Source organism: Meles meles, chromosome 6 (genome assembly GCF_922984935.1).
Source record: "Meles meles chromosome 6, mMelMel3.1 paternal haplotype, whole genome shotgun sequence".
Classification (NCBI taxonomy): domain Eukaryota; kingdom Metazoa; phylum Chordata; class Mammalia; order Carnivora; family Mustelidae; genus Meles; species Meles meles.
In genome coordinates, this window is record NC_060071.1 from 102,244,704 (window position 1) to 102,266,996 (window position 22,293).

Consider the following 22,293-nt stretch of genomic DNA (forward strand, 5'->3'; position numbering starts at 1 on the left):
CTCAGGGGCATCCAGGTGAGGACAGGCAGCCAAGACACTGGAGGCAAGTGCTTGCTCTTACCTAAGAGCATTCCAAATCAGTTTTGGTTTTTTAGGATTCAACTTGGTCTAGGTAAAGTCAGACATATATAGTTTGGGGCTTATAGAAGAGACTAGAAGATCTGTGACCTTAATGAGAGTATCTGTCGGGTTATATTCATTCCAAAAACCAAGCAGTGTGTGGAATACATTAAGAATCATATATATGTCAAATGAGTAAATCCAAGAGGAAAACTTAAAATATCTCATAAAGTGAATGAACTTAAATCTTCCATGAGTACTGAGTGATAAGAACAATGCATAATTGTTTTTTCAAGAAATATATAAAAGGGGCAACCTGGGTGACCCATTTGGTTAAGTTTCTGGCTCTTGATTTCAGCTCGTCATGATCTCAAGGTCCTGGGATCGAGCACCAAGTCAAGCTCAGTGCTCAGCCAGGAGTCTGCTTGAGGATTCTCTCTCCCTCCCTCTGCCCCTCCCCACCACACTTATGTGTGTGCATACCCTCTCTCTCTCAAATAAATAAATCTTTAAGAAATATAGAAAACTTAATCATGGTTTCAGGGTTAGGAAGCAGATGTATTTTTTCCTTTTCAATTTTATACCTTGAGCATTGTTTGAAATTTTTATCATGTACTTATATTGATTTCATTTAAATAAATATGTTAATTACCAAAAAATAAAGACAACTGAGCTGTGTGTTCAAGATTACATTCTCTGATAAGAACCTGGGAGGCATTATTTGGTCACTTGTTCTTATCTGAAGGGGAAGAGCTGCTTTTTCAAAATATGATTAACTGAGAAATCATGTGTTAGGCTGCCTGAATCCAAGAGAATGGTGTCAATAATGCTTATTCCTGGGCCCTACAACTAGAGAATCATTTGATAAGTCTGGAGTGGGATCCCCCCCGCCATCCTGCCCAGGAGAGCACAAACACAGCCCCCCACTACCACAAATTACACAGCTAGATTTCCCACATTTGGGGAAATTGCAGGGGTCAGCACGTAGGGACTGCAAAAGATAAGCCTCACCTTGGAAAAACCACATTCATGATTATTTTATCTCCCATCAGGGTGAAGTGAGAAACTTAACATTTTTTAACAAGGTTCACAGAGGATTCTGATGAGGGTGGTCTAGGGATCATCCTTTGAAAACCACTACCCACCCCCCAACGTGGATTATTCTTTATCCCCAAGACAACGCCCCAACCCCAACCTCTCAAGATCACTAACACCCCATGCCCTCCCCACACACTTCTTTAATGCCAGTTTAAGGCCGACTGCCTAGGTTTTGAGAATCAACCACGTGGAGGGTAGGGCTGACCTCTCAGAACACAAACATCATCCCGAGTCAGCCTGTGAGAGAACTGGCCCACCTCCGTGGCTGGCCTGAGACAGCCCTCAAAAAACACTTCTTAATCTCTTTTATCAAGTACATACAATTCTATGTCCCACAGTACGACCAGAAGTTCAGCCTGAAACATTTCCAAAGGACCACTACAGACATTTTTTAAAACCTCAACACGCCTACAGGACATCTGATTTTCAGCAATACAAAGCCAAAGACAACTCCTCCTTGCTGTTTCTGGGGTACACTTACCTATCTTCTACTATCTTGTTGGATGGATAAAAAACTTTGAATGAAAATCCACTTCTTGGAAAAGAGCCCTTTGGAGAAAAAAAAAAATGCCTGTAAGTGAATACTGAACTTTTATAAAAGAATGCCTATATTTAAGATCAAATTCCTTGGTCATGACTTAAAAATAAAGTTGTAAGATGTAACTAAAAAGTAATGGAGGGGTTTTTTTTTTTCCTGATCTTTATAGAGAGAAGATAGTAATATAAAATGTTTCCACTCGAAGCAAATCTTTCTAGTTGGCTAGAGAGTCTTATACTAACAGATGTAACTGGAAATGGTTAGGAGTAAGAAATACACAGCGTAAGAGACAGTACCGTGTGATGCTATATATGCACATAAGACACCTGAACATCACATTCAGGAAAGCTTTCCTGACCCTCTCTGCAGTGAAAATCGGCACTGATGGCCCTCTGAGGTGCCCCCAAAGCAACTAAGCAGTAACACAACTGTGTGTCTACTAAACTCTAGGGCAGAGATGGTCTGTTCATTTCAGGATCTGTGTCCCTGGCACTAATTCAATGTCCGGCCCATTGCAGGCATTCGTTAGGGTGAGTAAGTATCAAGAAGGGATGAAGCAGGGTGCCTGGGCGGCTGTTAGTTGGGCATCTGACTCAATTTTGGCTCGGGTAGTGATCTCCTGGGTGGTGGGATTGGGCCAGGGATTGGACCCACATTGGACTCCGTGCTCAGTGGGGAGCTGCTTAAAGATTCTCTCCCTCTGTCCCTCCCCCGACTCGTGCTCTGTTACTCTCCCTCTAAAATAAATAAATCTTTAAAAAAAAAAAAAAAAAGAAGGGGCGCCTTGGGTTAAAGCCTCTGCCTTCGGCTCAGGTCATGATCCCAGGACCTGGGATTGAGCCCCGCCATCAGGCTCTCTGCTCAGCAGGGAGCCTGCTTCCTCCTCTCTCTCTGCCTGCCTCTCTGCCTACTTGTGATCTCTATCTGTCAAATAAATAAATAAAATCTTAAAAAAAAAAAAGGGATGAAGCAATGTGAAAAGTTTTGGGTTTGCTCAAAAGGTATGAAGTAAAAAAGGATATAATGTTGGTGTAGGAGATGGTTGTTTACTGGCTGACAGGAAGACAAAGTGGAAAAATTCAGAAATAAGGTGTTATCAAATAAAGCATTAACTATGAGATCACCCAAAGAGTTAAATTTAAATAAAGAAATAGCCTTCTTGTGAAATATTGGAAAGTGAATAAAAATTCTAAAAAACATCAGGCCACAAGTTTTAAACGTGAAACCAAATCCATTGACTGTGCTCATCCTTAGAGCAATTCTCAACCACAGATAATGCCATCCCTAGAGGACATGTGGCAAATATCCTAAGACATTTTTGTTTGTAACAAGTGGGGGCTACCACTGGCATGTAGGGATGAGAGGCTAGATGCTGCACAGTGCCCTACGGTGCAAGGGACGGTGGCCCACAGTAAAAAAATTATTTGGTTCAAAATGTCAATAGTTCCATGGTTGAGAAACCCTGTCTTAGAGGGAGTTGGACAAAATAAATGAGTGTTTGAGGAAAGCGGTAACCAATAGTAAGTCATGATGTTTCTAGAAGTGACCTAGATGAAACAAAAAAAAGTATTACAATCTAAAATGCACAAGAATCAAGGAAACATACAGATTAAAAATCACTGGTGAAGATATTTTGTTTCACATCAACAATGTTTATGCAGTGCTTATTCCCAAAACTTGAAAAGGCAATCATACTTCTGTAGAAATTATATCCCAGTAAGAATTTCCACATTCATCAGGGTTACACATTTTTGGGACTTGCACAAATTTCCAAAAATCAAAATCATTCACAAAGGACATTAATATATTTAAAGAGAATGAGACAGAGGCTCTGAAAGCAATTCCCAGAAAGGAATCTCAAGGCAGTTAACTATGAAGGGGAAAACATGCATTTGGATTTATATGCTTTGGTGTACTTTTTAAGTTGCATTACTTTACCATCATATGCTTTCCTGAATGTTGAAGAACTTTCTTTGTATACCAAAGTAACTCAATGTTTCACTAATAGTACATTTTTAGACAACAATAATCTTACTAAATATTATTTAAGTTTAAAGAAATTACACTCTAATCTTGACAAACTATGATGATATAACATTAACTATGTTCTTACAGGGTTTATGCAGAGGCATTCTGTATTGGTGAGAGTAAAAGGATCGTATTTGTCCGCAATGACAAGAAGATCAGGCACAGGGTACACTCTCAAAGCATAGTCATACGCCCAGTACACTGGGCAGACATAAAGAGGTAGAGGAGTCAGGTGACCTTGGGATAAGATAGTCTTTACAAACTGAAAAAGAATGGTATAAAACAAATGTCAGTTCATTTGTAAAAATTAAAATTGCTAACAAATCATTTTAAACTAAATATCATTTACCAAAAGGACTTAGAAAATTTGAGAAACAATTAGGGAGACTTTGAATCACAGAGCTTTAGGAAATACTGATATGAAATGAAACAAGGGGTGCCCAGGTAACTCAGTCCATTAAGTGTCTGTCTTCTGCTCAGGTCATGATTTCAGGGTCCTGGGGTGGAGTGCCAGGTCAGGCTCCCTGCTCGGTACAGAGTATGCTTCTCTCTGTCCCTTTGCCCCACCCCACCACTATGGCTCACTCTCTCTTAAATAAATAAAATCTTGGGAAAAAAATGAAATGGAATTAACTACCCTGTATTTTAGGAAAAACCTGTAAGTTTTTCATTTAATACCATATGTCATAAAAGCTACTCCCCCACGACCCCAGGACACCTGGGTGCCTCAGTTGGTTTAAGGATCCTGGGATCAACTCCTGCATCAGGCTCCTTGCTCGGTGGGGAGCCTGCTTCTCTCTCTGCCTCTGACTGCCACTCTGCCTGTTTGTGCTCTCTCTCCTCTCTCTCTCTCTCTCTGACAAATAAATAAATAAAATCTTAAAAAAAAAAAAAAAAGCTACTCCCCCAAACAGTCATATTGGAGCAACTGTACTTGTAGCTGTATAATAAACTAAGCTACTAATTATGTTCATCTAAAAATAATTCCACAGCTTGAGTATACTATTATAAAATAAATACTAAAAATGCTCTGTATGATCTACTTTCACATTTCCCAAAGCGGTACGGGGGGTACATGAAACCAGGGACTGACAAGTTTATGTCAGGGAACCTTGAAACTACAAGATAAACACTACACATCCTCCTAATGTGGACGTATCATATAATGAATGTGAAGAATATAAACATCTTTTTAAAACAAATATACATATATTTTGAAGGACAATGTAAGATTTATGAGTTTTAAAAGCAAAATAGGAAGCATCAAAGAAATTTCCTGTTCATTCTAGGTTTCCCTCTGCCCATTAGGCAGACTTCAGTAAGAAAGCTGAGAAACACTGACTTAGTAACAAAAATTAACTTACTGACCAAAGTATGTTCGAATTACTTTGAACCATCAACAAACATAAAAGGGCAAATTATTAAGTGACTTAATAAAATTTTATATAATGCAACTCTTAAGATAGTTTAATAAAGAAGACTCAACTTACATGATTAGGAATATCCAAATTGCTGCTCGGGAAACGGACACAGTTTCTGCACATTTTATTCACTAAGTCTTCACGAAAGACAATAATTTCTTGTGTACAATACTGAATTCTGAAACGAAAACAATAGTTTAATTTGACTTCCTCAGGAGAAAATATGAGATATTTTAAAAGGCAAAATATTTCGTGATACAAAGCCATTCTCCCTTCCCATTGTTTACCATAGCAGAAATGCAGCTAAAATCTATTAATCCACTCATTCAACAGTAATCTAATAAGTTCTTCGTATGTGTCTGGCACCATTTTAGGGATGAATGAACAAAACAAAAAGATCCCAGTCCTCATCAGTTTATATTCTAATGGAGGCAGTCTGAGAAAATAAACAATAAACATGATAACTATATTGGGATATAGGTGAAATTGAAAAGGATATTGGGAAACAGGTGTATGCGAAAAAGAAAAACAGGCTATTAGGGACCATTTGTGAGGAGAGAAGGGCCACAGAGCTGAGCTATGAAACGGGATGATCAAAACTGGTAGGCTGATAACAGAGTCTGATTTGAGCACAGACTTGAAGGAGGCAAGAGAGTTAATCAAGCAGGTGGCAGAGGAAGAACGCCGTGCAGGCCGGGGAAGCAGGTACAGCGGAGGCCCCGAGACGGAGCAAGTCTGGCATGTCTGAGGAACAGAAAGGAGGCTGTAGTGCCTGGAATAAATGAGGAAGAGAGGAAATCGGAGCGGGAACAGGAGGCCAGATCATGCAGTGCCCTGACTACTACTGCGAGGATGTGGGCTGTCACTGAATGGCAGGAGGGGGTCCTATCTTTCAGGATCAGTAAGGACGATGTGATGTGCCTGTGTGTCATAGGATCACTCTGACACCTTAAGAATAGACTAGAGAAGGAGGGCAGGGCGAGAAGCTCCAGAGCAACTAGGAGGCTACCACAGTAATCCAGGCTAGAGAAGATGGTAGAGGATCACAGAGGAGGAGGTGGGGAGAGGCAGCCAGGTCCTGCCTATACTTTGAAGTCTTCCTTCAAAATTTTCAAGGACTTCCTGAAAAACTACATGTGAGAGAAACCCAAAAGTTCTTGGCCTGAGTGACTGGAAGGATAAAGGTGCCACAGACTCTGATAAGGGTACAGAACAGGTTGGGAGTTGACCTGGCAATACACAGGTGGGACTGAAAGCTTTGGGAGTGGATAGGTCACCAAAGGAGCAAATGTAGGCAGAAAAGAGAGGAGAACCAAGGACTAGGGTAACAGCCTATGATTACAGTGAGCGACACATGCAGTAAATGTATCATCTTTTCACTTTTCCACCGTAACTTTTCTTAAAGGATGTGAGATGAGTATATCAATTTTTAAATCTCCATCTGTTTTTCAGCTTCTAAATTCATTATTAATGAATTAAATCATATTAAAATATTTTTAAAGTTTTGAGAAACCTGGACGCCTGGGTCACTCAGTCAGTTAAGCCTCTGCCTTAGGCTCAGGTCATGATCCCAGCGTCCTGGGATCAAGTGGCATATCGGGCTCCTTGCTCAGCAGGGAGCCTGCTTCTCCCTCTGCCTGCTGCTTCCCCTGCTTGTGTCCCCACTCTCTCTCTGACATTAAATAAAATCTTTTTTTCAAAAATTTTTTTTAAGATTTTATTTATTTGAGAGATTCGGCGAGAGAGGGAACAAAGAAAAGAGTGGGAAGGGGAGAAGCAGGGTCCCTGCTCAGGGTTCAATCCCAGGACCCTAGGATCATGACCTGAACTGAAGGCAGACGCTTAATGACTGAGCCACCCAGGTGCCCCAATAAATAAAATCTTTTAAAAAAAAAGTTTTGAGAAACCTAAAATGAAGAGAAATTTTCTCTTTATTCACAGTAGTCAAAGTTTAGAGACACAGTTTAAGAATCAATTTAATTTTGAAATGAAAGGAAAAAAAGTGTAACACAAAATGGTAATATTTACCTGCAAGGATTAGTAGTAAAAACTGAAAATGGTACTCTTTGTCTGAATTCATTAGTGATGCTTTCAGCAAGTGGTGGCCTATAAAAACAATTTAGGTGGTAAGAATATATCTTTGAATTGTATAATTTTTTTTATTGTTAGAAAAACCTAAACAAAACTTACCTTGGTAAGATGGAACCAAATCCCGGATCCTCTGGACCAGGTACAAACACAAAACGACTACTATAGCAAAATTCAACATATTCATTAAAAAAAAACAATTACTGTAACACTATCCAACAGTCCAAAAACAAGTTATTGCCTTTAATTCAATAATGAATTTTTAATATTTTTTAAATTGCATGCATTTTAATAAATGAATTACTAAAAGTCTCAGACTAACAGTGTCCAATAGACCTTTTGGTAGTGATGGAAATGCCTGTATCTACACTATCCAATTACTGAGTGCTTGAATTATGGCTAGTATGAGTGAATTTTAAATTATATTTAACTGGGGCGCCTGGGTGGCTCAGTGGTTTAAGCCTCTGCCTTCAGCTCAGGTCATGATCTCAGGGTCCTGGGTTCGAGTCCCGCATCGGGCTCTCTGCTCAGCCGGGAGCCTGCTTCCTCCTCTCTCTCTCTGCCTGCCTCTCTGCCTACTTGTGATCTCTCTGTCAAATAAATGAATGAAATCTTTAAAAAATATATATATATATATTTAACTAATAATTTAACATTTAAGTAATATAGCTTTAAAGAGACACATGTGGCAAGTGACTATCATATTGAAGAGTGTAGCTCTAAATACTTAATGTCACCAAGAAATTCAAAATATAATTGAAAGTATCACTCTTCCTTTTAATATTTTTCACTATAAATCTCTAGTACAGTGTAATATATATTTTCACAATGTAAGGATAATTTTCTCTCATAGCATACTAATTTTCTCAATTTTTTCTTCCATTCATTTCTTAATAATCATGGATATCAAACTTAGAATTCATTTTTAGTTAAAAAAAAAACTTAAAAAAAAATAACTGTAGAAATCATTACCTTTGGTGGATATTTGGATATTCACATATTATGTCTGCCAAAGTTTTTAAGGCATCTAAAATTTTAAAGGGATATAAAATTTTAATTTGAATGCACACAAATATCAAATTATATTTGATTAGATAGAATCCTACATCTTTTGAATGAAATTAAAATATTATAGATTACTTCTAATCAGTAGTTTATATAAATGTAGAAACACTTATTCAGTAGACCTTCAATACCTTTCAAAGCTTGAACCTGATTTTTTCCATATGGTGCAGAAGAAAAGTTACCACACAGTATAAAGCAGGTTGGAGGTGCTGGTGAATAACCTAAAAATAAGAGAATAAAATGAGTATCAGTTTCTGAGTCCAGAAATCAGACTAAAAACCCTTTAACTATGAGAGGTTTTTTAATTTTGTTTTGCTTTTTATTTTTTTTTAAGATTTTATTTATTTATTTGACAGACAGAGGTCACAAGTAGGCAGAGGGGGAGGCAGAGAGAGAGGAGGAAGCAGGCTCCCTACTGAGCAGAGAGCCCCATGCGGGGGCTGGATCACAGGACCCTGGGATCATGATCTGAGCTGAAGGCAGAGGCTTTAAGCCACTGAGCCACCCAGGCACCCTTAACCATGAATTTTTAATAATAACTTACAAGTTTAATAATAACATTTTAATGACTATTTTTTTTTTAAAGATTTTATTTATTTATTTGACTGACAGAGATCTTAAGCAGGCAGAGAGGCAGGCAGAGAGAGAGGAGGAAGCAGGCTCCCTGCTGAGCAGAGAGCCCAGTGCAGGCTCCATTCCAAGACCCTGGGATCATGGCCTGAGCCAAAGGTAGAGGCTTTAACCCACTGAGCCACCCAGGTGCCCCAACAACTATTATTTTTAAATAATAGTAGCAATGCTGCCCTTTTATTGAGGACTTACTATATGCCAGGCCCTGCAATGGCTTGATTTTCACAACCTCCCTATTTGCTAAGGAGAGATTAAGTAACCTGCCCAAAGGCCTCAGGCTGCAATTTAAATCCACTTCTGTCAGACTCCAAAGCCCAAACTCTTATCCATTCTTATACTATACTTAGGACTAATTCTTATTTCTCATGATTACACACACACACACACACACACACACACACACACACACACGGTAACACACGGTAATTTTTCAAATGTAAAAACTTAAGTCTTTAAGGTGGTCTCATTTAAAATAGCTCACTGCTGAATCAACATTTACAAGAAAATAGACTACTCAAAAAGATGCGTTTTTGTAACAATTTAGTGTTAGGACATGACCCCTTGTACTGAGTTCAAAAGAGTAGAAAAGAATGGCACCCACCAGAAAACATGGTGTGAAGTTTGCCCAACACTTCTCCTTGGTCTAACCAAACATCAGATATAAACACAAACATGGCATCTTTATTCTCTTCTTCTAGTTGTTTTAGTTTTGTAGAAGTCTTCACAGATGTATTAGAAGGCCCTCCAAAAAAATTCACATTTCCATAGTATGCCCTAGGTAATTACAATACAATATTAGCCTCTAGCCTGTTTTCTGTTGGAGGTGTTTTTCTTTTCTTTCTTTTTTTTTTTTTTTTTTTAAGATTTTATGTTTAAGTAATCTCTACAGATCAAGAATCGCATGCTCCATAACCAAGGCAGCCAGGTGCCCCTTTTTGGAGATGTTTCTCTAATAATTTTACAATTTTAACTTCTTTCTATTTCTAATGAGGTTATTTTCCCCCTCAGTGTATATAATACCATGAAAATACACTATTTGTAACACTTGAAAAGCAAACAAGTTTATTTAAATGTCCTAAAATAAGAAATACAAAAACAGTAAATAAATACTTAATAGGTTGTGTCTGAGTCTCTTAAAACTGACTAAAGCAAATATTTTAAAATAAATAATTAGCAGGTGGGGAACCTCCCTGTAGCAAACAAAACAAGGCTTTATAGTAACATGAAAATTATCTTCCTCTGTTTTCCTATCTCTTATTTCAGTTGAACTTCTAGTCAACCCTATAGATAAGAGAGACAGGAAGACTAGAAATCTTTCCCATAAAAAGCCAAGGCATGGAAATGAGACTGCAAGTCATCAGGAATCAACATGCTAGTTTTCAGTTACATGCACAGCCCCGTCTGCTAATTCTCAGTGTCTATTACTCTTTGCATCTGACACAAAGCCTAAGCCCTTGTAATAACTGAGATATGATATCCTAGCTGACATTCACTACTGTCACAATTCCAAAATTCCCAAAGAACTGCAGTCAAACATCTTATACCTTGTAGTACTGGAAGGTTCCGTGGGTGGAAATCCAAAGGCATTGACATGAAACACCTGATCTTCAAACCAACCTGAAAAAAGATAAGTAATAAATCACTTTTATTTGTCCAATTCTTCTTGTTTGAGAGGAAGAAACTGTGGAACACAAAGCAAATGCTAAACTTTTGTCTCACCCTCTGTCAACTAACTATAGAATTTGCCAGTCCCATCAAGCTACATGACAGCTTCAGAGCCCAAGAGAGTCTAGTTCTATATTCAAAAAGTTATGAAACAGAAATAGATTCAGATGTAAAACTTCCCACTTCTTAACTTCACAATAGATGTTAGAGTACAGAGAGAAAAGGTACAAAGATTAGGAAATGCTTCATTTTATGATCCTATACAAAATCTGGGTTTTTTTTCTCAATTTTATTAAGATGTAATTCACATGTCATTACACTTTACCCTTTAAAGTATATAATTCAATGGTTTTTTCATATATTCACAAGTTGTACAACCATCAGCACTGATTTTGGAATATTTTTATCACCCAAAAATAAACCCCAGGCCCATTTACCACTCTGAGAGTTATTTAATGTTGTTCAAAAAAGTATGCACTCATAAGCAATGTTCTCCCAAATTATACCATGTTAATATATTTTAACCAATGTAGAAATGCTTTTATGGTAGCATGAGGAGGACAGGGAAAAAACATACTGACTTACCTTCTGCTAAGACAAAGCATGACTCAGTGTACAAGCCACTGTGGAACTGGTACACAACAGTTGAGGAAAATATTTCTGTGCTTGAGGTGATGATAAAGTCAACACACATTCTGGGCCCAAAGGCCTATCTAAACAATAAATTCAAAGTCCTCATACTTGAAACTGTGAATAGATGACAACTTAAAAAATTTTAGGTTTAAATGCCCCATGTCTGATTCTAACACGGAGTTTGGTAATAGTGACAGTATGAATAATTCTTAGTACGTTCTAAACTTCCTTGGTGATTTGTTTGGATTCTCCAAATAAGAGTGAATTAAAGATTTTCTTGTCTCTGGCTAGGATTAGGTCTTGATTGCTACGTCATCGCCATATGTAAGTTACAGTGGGAACCCAAATAGGTTAACTTGAGAATGATACATAATCAATATCCCCAATTCATGTAACAAAGATTTTAAAAAATAAAAATGAAGGGGCACCTGGATGGCTCAATTGGTTAAGCATCTGCTTTCGGCTCAGGTCATGATCCCAGGGTCCTGGGATTGAGTTCCACACTGGGCGTCCTGGTCAGGGAGGAGTGTGCTTCTCCTCACTCTGCCCTTCCTCCTTGCTCATGATCTCGATCTCTCTCTGTCTCTCCCCCAAATAAATAAATAAAAATCTTTAAAAAATTTTTTAAAACTATCATCAAGCTCAATAAAGAAAACCTTAAGTCAAATAAATAAATAAATAATGAAGGATATAGCTTTACTAAGATCCAGTTGTACTGTTCCTGTAGGATCTTCCAGAAAAAATTTTCCCTAAAAAAGTTAAAAGAAGTATGTCCACATTTACGTAAAAATGAAGACTAGGTCAAAATAATTACAACATTGACAACAGAACATAGTAGAGTACAGTGTATTTTTAAAAACGAGCAATTCCTGGTCTAGGCGTTTCCATTTGCTAGTCTGGTCGCCTCAGATTCATCACCTAACTGAGCCTCTGCCAGGTATGCAGAAACCAGTTCAAATTCAGAGAGGGCAAGAGGAGCGCTGGCAGGCTGCCCAAGGCCTCACCAGGTACCTTCTCCTGAGAAAGTCAACAGTGTCTCTCCCTGAGGGACCAGGATGTGGTCTGCAGCCCTGCTTGTTCACAACCTCCATCCTCTTGGCTCAACCAGAGGTCACTGGGGACTACTTTTGAACCACGCTTACGGGTGGCCTATATGAGACACTCCTTCCTGATGTCTCCTCAGGAAGCTGAACGCAGAGGCAAAGGCTACTTGCTAACAGAGGAAGGAGCCTTCCACGAGGAATGTGGCCCTATACCTCTGCAGGAACCCTACAGTAACTGGCACTTCATCAGTCCCGAGGCTGAAAACAATAGTCGGACGCTTACTAAATTTAACTCACCTCTTTTAACTGGGTTATCATTCCAAGAACAATCACATCTCCAATTTTGGTCGTACTGCCCAAGAGGGTTTCTACTGTTTTAAGCTTAAAATAAGACAAAATAAATTCTTAAAGTCTTTTGAAGAAACCAATCTTTTTATAAATAAGAAAGTTTTGAATGCAAATTTTAGTATTTATACCTACTTAACAGTAGAAAATCAAATAAAACTCAGAAAATAGAATTTATCCTATAAAAAGCTAAAATACCAACTCAGGCACTTAACAATGACTCAAGTCTCATGCCATATTACAGCAGGTTTCCCCTTATCCACAGTTTCAATTTTTGTGATTTCAGTTACCCTCTGTCAACTGTGGCCCAGGAGCAGATGGTCCTCCTCCTTCTGATGAATCGTCAGAAGGTGAGTAATCCTCTAAAGTTATATCATAATGTTTATATCATTCACCTCACTTTATCTCAACATGTAGGCATTTTATCATCTCACATCATCACAAGAAGGGTGAGTACAGTACAATAAGATATTTTGACAGAGACCACATTCACATAATTATTACAGTATATTGTTATAATTGTTCTGTTTTGTTAATTATTGTTGTGAATCTCTTCCTATGCCTAATTTATGAGTTAAGCTTTATCACAGATGTATGTGTAGGAAAAAAACATGGTATGTACAGGTTGTGGTACTGTCTGTGGTTTGAGGCATCCACTGGGAGTCTTAGAACATTTTCCCCATGAATAGAGAGAAACTACTATATTCTGAATAATGATAAACTGCATTTACCTTTAAAATGTAGAAAAGAATATAAATTTTATTCATTTAACTAGTACCTCTTGCAAATTAGAAGGCTATTAAAAAAGTTATATTAGTATTTTGAAAGGTTGTCACTATTATTTACATTCTCAATCTGACCATTATATTTTTAACATTAGGTTAAAGGCAGTAACAATTAGGATACTATTTTTAAAAATCCTTTCTGAGGCACCTGGGTGTCTCAGTTGGTTAAGCATCTGACTCTTGATTTTGGCTCAGATCATGATCTCTGAGTTTTGAGATCTGTGCTGGGCATGGACATTTTAAGATTCTCTCTCTCACTCTTAATCTTGCAGAACAAACTGAGGGTTGCTGGGGGGAGGAGGTCAGGAGAGGGTGGTGGGGTTATGGACATTGGGGAGGGTATGTACTATGGTGAGTGCTGTGAAGTATGTAAACCTGGAGATTCAGAGACCTGTACCCCTGGGTCTAAAAATACATTACATGTTTATAAAAAATTTTAAAAATTAAAAAAAAAAAAAAGATTCTCTCTCTCTCTCCACCTCCCTCTGCCCCTCCCCTCCATGCCCTCTCCCTCCTTAAGCAGAGCAGTGGCGGGGGCAGGGACCTTCCTGATGCCTTTCTTTCTTTTTTTTTTCTTTTTAAAGATTTATTTATTTATTTGAGATAGTGGGAGGGAGAGAGAGAGTGAGGGAAGGAGGGGCAGTGGGAGAGGGAGAGAGTCCCAAGCAGACGCCATGCTGAGCTAAGCCCAGAGCCCAACGGGGGGCTGAACTCCACAATCCTGACAGTGACTATGTATGTTGCTGGAATGAAAGGGAACAAAGGGTACAGGAGTATAAAAGTGGGAGGAGTGCATGCGACAGAAAACATTCTCCCTCTCACCTCTTCCTCAGGCCCCATCCCCCCTGTGGCCTGTCTGTGCTCTCTCATTTATCTTGTAATTTGTTATTTCCTTACTGCCTTAAGTAAACTTTTCATTTTAAGGGATAGAGCATGTTTTAGCTAAGTGTGTCATGGTCACTAGAGGGATGGGCTGGAACAAAGACCAGGATTTTGGAGTCTGAGTGAGGGGAGAAAGGTTAATGTTGATAGTTGATCAGAAAGCCAATATCATATCCAGCAAATAGACCAAGAGGACTAGGGATCTGTGTTAGTGGCCAGAGACTGTCTGGGGGCTACCATCGTCTCAGGGCCTGTCCCAAAGAAGGAAGTGGTAGCTTCTATTAAAGATTTGTAGGACCCAGGACCCAGGGCATGGACTTTATTAACAGTGAGCGTGCACAGGTCAGTTACTTGGTTAAACAGTTACCAGTGATTCATTTTCATTTAAATTTTAATAAATTAGAATTAAACAATAAATATTTAAGTATATAGTTATACCCCCTAAACAACTAGGGTGATGTTCTAACCTGGAATTTGCTTCCGGTTTCATCAGGGTAAGAACCTATCACTGGAGGAGTAAATAATTCATGTCTGTGGGTCCTCTATAAAAAAAGAAAGATTCACATGAATTACTGAATCAGACATTTTAAACTAAAATTCATCAAAATAAAATTTTAAAATTCATTAAAGTAATACTCTGACAAAACACTGTCCTTAAACTAATGTTACTACTGCCTATTCTCAACAAATCTGAAAGCCCACATATTTTAATATACAAATACTTAGCAATGTAATTTTGAAATTTAAAAACTATTTAATTAATTTTTTTTTTTTTTTTTGAAGAAAAAGCTCTATTTATGCAGCTGGCAGCAGTGCACTCTCGGCTAAAGATATAAGAACAAACCAAGTGCCTTCCTGAGGGCACGGGGGTTGTGAGAGAGAAAAGTCAAGGGCCACCATACAACAAAGGACCCCAGGTGGAAGGGGGCACTTAATGAGACCATAATGACAAGACTTTGCTAGTAAGAAACCAAAAGAGGCTGAGACAAGACATTTCAGGAAGAGGAAGGGATGTGTCACAAGAAAGAGTTACAAGAGTAAAAGAGTACTTGGAAGTGATGCCAAGTTTAGTAGAGTTGGCTCATGAGGTGTACAAAGCAGTGTCAGACAAGGTAGGAGATGAGCTGGAGCCTCTGTTTGGGGAACCATCCCCCCACCCCACTGTGGTCCATGTAGTTTAGGCAGGGCTGGTGTCCCCTCCCCTTCCTATAAACCGGCCACTAAGGCCTAATCAATCAAAGTATTCCACCCCTTAGCCAGTGAATGGTTCAGGGTTGACCAACTGCCTTAAGCTAAGAGCTGCTAAGAAACTGTTGCTAGAACTACTGGAAGAGGGAAGCTCCCTCTCCAAGTGCTGCTAATGCTATAGTGGCTCTGTCATCTCATGGGGAGAACTTGTTTGAAAGTAAAATCAATTTTTAAAAATTGCTGTGTGATGGAAAGAGGTAGATCCCTCATGACGTGTGAGATCCTGGACCCAGCCATGCTTAAAACTGGTGGACCTCTAGACCTCTCCAAAGGCCAATAAATGCCTCTTTCTGTTTCAGTTGGTTTGAGTCTCTATAATCTCCAGTAAAAGAGCCTTCCTGACAGTTTGGACTTTCTATGCCAAGCCAGGAAGTTTTTGTATAGACATTGGAAAACAAAGATATTGAAGTGGGATAATAATAAAATCAGATTTGCTTTCAGAGAGATAACTGCAATAAATATGTGAATGGACTAAAATTCAACCCTTTTCACAGATAAGAATGAATGAGGCTCAGAAGGGTTAAGTTACACACCCAACATAATGTAATGGGCTTGAAAATGTAATTTTTAAGGGGTGCCTGGGTGGCTCTGTCTGTTAAGCGTCTGACTCTTGATTTCAGCTCAGGTCATGATCTCAGGGTCGTGAGATAGAGTACAGAAAGGAAAAAGAAATGCAGTATCTACTTGAGCGTCTTGTCTATGGAAAGCACTGTGCCAAATGTGGCAGAGAAAATAAACAAGGAGTATCTGATAACAGGGGTAAACACCCCAAACGCAAGGCAGGGCTATCTCTAGTAATTGCTGTAGGAGATATACTGACATCCTCACTGGTTTAAAGCAGGAAGAGATTACATCCAATTGATCACGAAGAGGTTCAGAAAAGAGGAGGAATTTAAGAAGGCCCTTCCAGGGGGCGCCTGGGTGGCTCAGTGATTAAAGCCTCTGCCTTCGGCTCAGGTCATGGTCTCAGGGTCCTGGGATCGAGCCCCACATCAGGCTCTCTGCTCCGCGGGGAGCCTGCTTCCTCCTCTCTCTCTGCCTGCCTCTCTGCCTAGTTGTGATTTCTCTCTGTCAAATACATAAAATAAAAAAAAAAAAAGGCCCTTCCAGAATTAGGAAGGTTTCAGCAGCACAGAAAAGAGGGAAGAGCAATAGTATAAGCAAAGTTACAGAAGAAGAAGAAATGAACAGTAATTCTGTATTTCATTCTTTATTCCAGCACAGAGGAACTTTTAGAGGAAAAGTAGAGAGCTGGCCAAAAAGATGCAGCAGGAGGATCTCAACCACTAAGTATAATCTGTATTTAATTCAATAGGCAGTAAGCCTCTCTTTCGAAAGACTTCTGTGCAAAATCATGACAATACGAGAGCTTCATGTCAGGAAGATTGATCTGGCAACATTATGTAGGTGATGGAAGCAGGAGAGAATAGGCATCCCTAGTGCTCACCCTCTTCATCCTTTTTCAGGGATTCCTCCCACTGCCCATCCTCTCCTTGAAATCTTCTTCTGCTTCCGCCATCTAACACCATCCTGGTCTGGCTCCCCAGTTCTCTCCTCTTCCCTTCTGCCACTGCCTCCTCATGGCTGCCTCTCTTTCTCAGAGGGTCTACTCCTCTACTCCATCTCCTCCTCTCCTCTGCAGATCCCCCTAAATCTCTCTCTCTGCCCAGACCTCTTTCTTCAGCTCTAGGTATGCTTTTCACCTGATATCCCACTGGTACCCTTAACTCAAATGTTTAAAACAGAACCTGAGTCATCTACATCATCTTCCCCAAACATTCCCTTTTTCTTATTTGTTAACATATTATTCCACTGTTCTACCCTCCTGGACTCACTACCTTAATCATCTGAGTCTTCGCTCTCTCCCTTCTTCTTCACATCCACTCAGTCACCATGAATGGCTTCCACTGCTCTGGTGTGGTCCCCTCTCTACAACCCTTGCCACTTCTTCTCCCCACAGCTGTCATTCCTAGCAAGACTAATACAACAGACTCCCTAAAGTCTTCTCTCACATTCTTAATTCATCCCAAAATCTTCGGGGAGAGAAGTGCTCACAAAACCCAACTGTGACTGGGTCTCTCTCTGATATTCCAAGGTTCTTTGTACCAAGAAACCAGAGTCCCAGCTGCCAAGAGTGGCATCCAAGGTGCTCCCACGATCTGGCTCCCACTTGCTTTCCAAACCTATCTATCCCATCTACTCTTCTTCATGAGCCTTCTTCTACACACAGAACGGACCACCTTCTCATCATTTCTGGCAGACTCCACTCTTTCCCTCTGCTGTCTTTCTTCACACTGTTACCGCCACCTTTTCACCCTTTCCACGAGATCAAATAGGCAAGGCCTATGTCAAATGCCATCATTTCCCTGAAGGCTTCTCTGCTGTTCCCAAAGAATACATTCTGCTCGTATCTCTTTTACAGCTCATACAAAATTCCAGTTTATATTTTGTTCATACAAATGTCTTTAAAGTCACAGACTGGAAGCTGCTAGAAGCTAGTATAGTGCTGTAGGCAAAGGTTGGGCTCCCATGTCAGACACACTGGATTTGAATCCTGTCTATACTTACTAAATGTGCTCTTCGGTCAAATTTCTAAATTTATCTAAGTCTCAGTTCTTCATCTATAAAATGAGGATAATAGTCGGGCACCTCAGTGGCTCCATTGGCTAAGCATCTGCCTTTAGCTCAGGTCATAATCCAGATCAGCTCCACTTCTCCCTCTGCCTCTGCCCACCCTCCCCCCACCCCCTTGTGCTCACTCGCTCTCTCTCAAATAAATAATATTTTTTAAAAATAATGAGGAAATGAGGATAATAACATCTATACATACACTGACATTGCAATGATTATATGAGGTAATTATGTCCATAACATGCTAAACACAGTGCTCGGCGCATTAAAAGTGGATAATAAATGATAGCTGCTATTTTTATCATCACAAAAACAATTGTTTTTATTTCTGTATCCCCCATATGTTTTCAAACCTAGAGAGTCCAATAAGCGTCTATTGGATGACAAGCACTGGACTACAAAATTCCATCCTTTAATTAACACTGAGTCTTACCTAAGTTTCAACAGTCTCATTTTCCCCTCTCAGCTTACCTGATGCAAAATGGTATATCGTTCACGAAACAGCTCTGCTTTATCTCTTGCTGTTCCAAATAAATTTGGGGCAGGGTGGTTGGTCATTAATAGACTAGAAAAAAAGAAATGCCTATTTATATCTATCACAATACACAAAGGTGGGCCAAAAATGAACCATGGACTATATGCCTTCTGAAAAAAATGTACATCTGAACATCTGACATTAGCTTGAAATCAATAGATGGTATACTTACGGAAGAAATTTTTTTCTTTCTGAATTGTACACAAAGCGTGGAATATCAAATGCTCCTATGATATTGAAAATATGTTCTCTGAAAAACAGTACACAAAAACAGACTTGATTTACTAAAACATAAGAATCTTAGGTGAGCATAAAAACTTGTATTATAATTTTATGGTTTACGAATGTACTTTCCACAGGCCATATACAAAATTTCTTGGAGTCTCGTCTCATAATATGGGGATAAAATTTTCCTCTCAGAGATAAGAAAGTATTGCCAACACTCTCAAGCAAAAATAATAATCATAATAATAATCAAGTTAACTTTTAATTAAGAAAGTCACCTATTGAGGTGCCTGGGTGGCTCAGTGGGTTAAATTAGTAAATATTATTTAAAAATACAATTCATTTCCAACAAGTTTTTAATCCAAAATATTACGCAAAAGTGTCCCAGAAACCAGGTATAAAATAGAAAAGAACCCTCAAAATACTGGCCATATCCTTGAAACAGTGTTAGAGAAAGAAATTCAACAAAATAATTTACTTTCAGACATTGTTAATAAGTAACCATGTTTGAACCAAATTTTTAAAAAATTCACAGCACTACTGCATAAATATTCCAATTTAACAAATCTTCCCTAAAATTTCATCTATTTATCTCCCAGACTGAATATGGTCAAAAATGTTCTTGCTACCCTAGTGGTAACACCTAGTAGAGACAGCAGAGAACCAGTGGACTTGAAGAAAACCTAGATTCCACATACTGTTCCACCATTTTTTTTTTAAAGATTTTATTTATTTATTTGACAGAGAGAGATCACAAGTAGACAGAGAGGAAGGCAGAGAGAGAGAGAGGGAAGCAGGCTCCCCGCTGAGCGGAGAGCCTGATGTGGGACTCGATCCCAGGACCCTGAGATCATGACCCGAGCCGAAGGCAGCAGCTTAACCCACTGAGCCACCCAGGCGCCCCCTGTTCCACCATTTTTAGTGGGTCTATCTTGACAGGTTATTTGACTTCTCATGCTACTTCTTCATCTACAAAAATGAAAGCCTCTCTTGTGCTATAGTATAATAATTTCCTGACTATTGAAGTTGCAAAGATTGTTCACCATTCAGTCCCACTGGGCCTCTGCATTGGCTAACTGTGGCATATAAAGAGCTAGAAAGAAACAACAGTTAACTTTAATGCTTACTTATGATTACAATCTTTACACTTCGATATAGTCATTTTGAATTCCTACTGATGGCTTTAGGGGTATGTCATCATACCCTAGTATCTTATAAATGTGTCTGTAAGGTTAAAATTAAAATTCCTCAATTTCTCAGGGCACCTGAGTGGTGGTTCAGTCTAAGCGTCTACCTTCAGCTCAGGTCATGATCTCAGCATCCTGGGATCAAGCCCCATACAGGGCTCCCTGCTCAGTGGGGAGTCTGCTTCTCCCTCTGCCTCTGCCTGCCTCTCCCCCTACTTGTACTCTCTCTCTCTCTATCAAATAAATAAAATATTTTAAATAAATAAATAAATAAAATAATGACTCCTGTCAATGATCCCCATTGCCCCAAAGAGGAAAAAAAACTATTATAAAGTTAATACTCTCTGTCCATTTCCCCAGTTGTTTTCCTCCCAGTTAAACCCTGTGAATTTGGAAAGTATCCTATTCAAAAGAGGAAAAGAAAGAGGGACACCTGGAAATGAAACCCCCCAAAATTATTCCCATATAAATTCCTAAGTTCTCATAGCATGAGTTAGTGTAAAGTATCATAAACTACGGTTCTATCCTCTCTGTCATTGACCATGGGACCCAACATAAGCTGCTGAACTCCTTTGGACCCCCCACTTTCCTAAGAGCAAAAGCAAAGTATACTTCTGAAAATTCAATTTATTGATAGCATACATAATATAAACTCAGATCCAATGGATAGTGGCAAAAGTTACTAATGGTATAAACAACACTGTAATCTCAAATCTCCAGGAAAAAAATAGTAAAGATGAGTCACTTAATGAGGTTTATAATGCCAGCTATCACTTAAAAGAAAAACACTAAGAGTGCTCGCTTCAGCAGCACATATACTAAAATTGGAATGATACAGAGAAGATTAGCATGGCCCCTGTGCAAGGAAGGATGATATGCAAATTCATGAAGCATTCTATATTTTTATCATATGATCTCATTGATACGAGGAATTTGAGAAACAAGACAGAGGATCATAGGGAAGGGAGGGAAAAATGAAACAAGATAAAGCCAGAGAGGGAGACAAGCCAAATCACACTCTTAATTTCAGGAAACAAACAGGGTTGCTGGAGTGGAGGGGCAAGGAAGAAAAGGGGGGCGGGGTTATGGACACTGGGGAGGGTATGTGCTATGGTGAGTGCTGTGAATTGTTTAAGACTGATGAATCACAGACCTGTACCCCTGAGACAAATAATACATTATATGTTAATTTTTTAAAAAAGTAAAGAAAGAAACACTAAAAAATAACCACTGTAGAAAGGTTGATCACTAATTCTTTCCCCAAGAAAATCATTTAAAATAAGCACTTCAGGGGCGCCTGGGTGGCTCAGTGGGTTAAGCCACTGCCTTCGGCTCCGTCAGGATCTTGGGGGTCCTGGGATTGAGTCCCACATCGGTCTCTCTGCTTTCCTCTCTCTCTGCCTGATTCTCTGCTTACTTGTAATCTCTGTCTGTCAAATAAATAAAAATAAAATCTTTAAAAAAAGAAAAAATAAAATAAGCACTTCATATTGCCAGCAGGGGGGAAGTTCATTTTATCCACATACATAGTTTCATCTACAGACTGACTGCATTCCTGGACCGCCGCTTCCACCACAGACCGTTCAATCATGTTTGATGACACTGAAAAAGAGAATTTCAAAGTTCAATTTCAGAAACAGGCATAAAAATTACTTATTTCCACAGATAGCTCTTTTCCTAAAAATAATCTGCAAAGATAAGATTCTCATTACATAGTTTTTAGGACAAAAAAAGGATTAGGTCAGAACAATAACAGAAGCCATATCTCAAAAACCTTCATCTTTTTACACTCAGATACGCTTGTAATATCCTAATACACAGCCAAATGCCTTACTTTTCTAAAGACTAATAATATAAACTCAGTTGTATAAACACTTCTGTAAACTCCTAGGTTCAAGAAGGTTAGTTGCATTAGTAGAACTTTCCAGCACCAATGCTGTGTTTCCACAGGCATGATAGTAACAGATATAACAGCTACCACTTATTAAGCCCTTAATAAATGTGTGACATTATGCTCAGTACTTCACAAGTACTTCACATTAGATATCCTTACAGATAGGTTGTTGTTCATATGCTAATATCTTAAAGGGGGAGGAAGTACAACTTTGAGAGACTGAATAAATTCCCCAAGAACACAGCTAGAAAGTATAGATGGCCAGCCTGATTCCAGAGTGGACACCCTTGAA

The 22,293-nt window shown here is 39.0% G+C and overlaps 1 protein-coding gene, 1 long non-coding RNA gene and 2 other non-coding genes across 7 annotated transcripts in view; 2 read left to right on the plus strand and 2 right to left on the minus strand.

Moving 5' to 3' along the window:
* LOC123943411 overlaps nucleotides 1-22,293 on the plus strand; it is a 34,324-nt gene that overhangs the window by 8,973 nt on the left and 3,058 nt on the right. Inside the window, exons 3-4 of one of the 3 annotated variants that reach the window (XR_006818635.1) lie at nucleotides 1,497-1,731; nucleotides 12,901-12,964. This is a non-coding gene — a long non-coding RNA (uncharacterized LOC123943411). Of the gene's footprint in view, nucleotides 1-1,496; nucleotides 1,732-12,900; nucleotides 12,965-16,748; nucleotides 16,820-22,293 lie in introns of all 3 variants that reach the window. The other 2 variants (XR_006818633.1, XR_006818634.1) reach the window with 2 other exon arrangements.
* Nucleotides 1-22,293, minus strand: part of POLE2 (DNA polymerase epsilon 2, accessory subunit) — a 29,198-nt gene that overhangs the window by 2,655 nt on the left and 4,250 nt on the right. Inside the window, exons 3-18 of one of the 2 annotated variants that reach the window (XM_046007594.1) lie at nucleotides 21,634-21,709; nucleotides 18,868-18,945; nucleotides 18,632-18,725; nucleotides 14,749-14,823; nucleotides 12,567-12,650; nucleotides 11,919-11,975; nucleotides 11,179-11,227; nucleotides 10,473-10,545; nucleotides 9,530-9,702; nucleotides 8,430-8,519; nucleotides 8,206-8,260; nucleotides 7,336-7,395; nucleotides 7,174-7,251; nucleotides 5,215-5,323; nucleotides 3,810-3,986; nucleotides 1,640-1,707 (exon numbers count right to left, since the gene is read on the minus strand). In XM_046007594.1, coding sequence (XP_045863550.1) covers nucleotides 1,640-1,707; nucleotides 3,810-3,986; nucleotides 5,215-5,323; nucleotides 7,174-7,251; nucleotides 7,336-7,395; nucleotides 8,206-8,260; nucleotides 8,430-8,519; nucleotides 9,530-9,702; nucleotides 10,473-10,545; nucleotides 11,179-11,227; nucleotides 11,919-11,975; nucleotides 12,567-12,650; nucleotides 14,749-14,823; nucleotides 18,632-18,725; nucleotides 18,868-18,945; nucleotides 21,634-21,709 — 1,396 coding nt within the window. Of the gene's footprint in view, nucleotides 1-1,639; nucleotides 1,708-3,809; nucleotides 3,987-5,214; nucleotides 5,324-7,173; nucleotides 7,252-7,335; nucleotides 7,396-8,205; nucleotides 8,261-8,429; nucleotides 8,520-9,529; nucleotides 9,703-10,472; nucleotides 10,546-11,178; nucleotides 11,303-11,918; nucleotides 11,976-12,566; nucleotides 12,651-14,748; nucleotides 14,824-18,631; nucleotides 18,726-18,867; nucleotides 18,946-21,633; nucleotides 21,710-22,293 lie in introns of both variants that reach the window. The other variant, XM_046007593.1, reaches the window with a different exon arrangement.
* Nucleotides 961-1,122, minus strand: LOC123945151. The gene has a single exon (XR_006819067.1). It is a non-coding gene; the product is annotated as a U1 spliceosomal RNA (small nuclear RNA).
* On the plus strand, nucleotides 20,902-21,012 carry LOC123945318. The gene has a single exon (XR_006819162.1). It is a non-coding gene; the product is annotated as a U6 spliceosomal RNA (small nuclear RNA).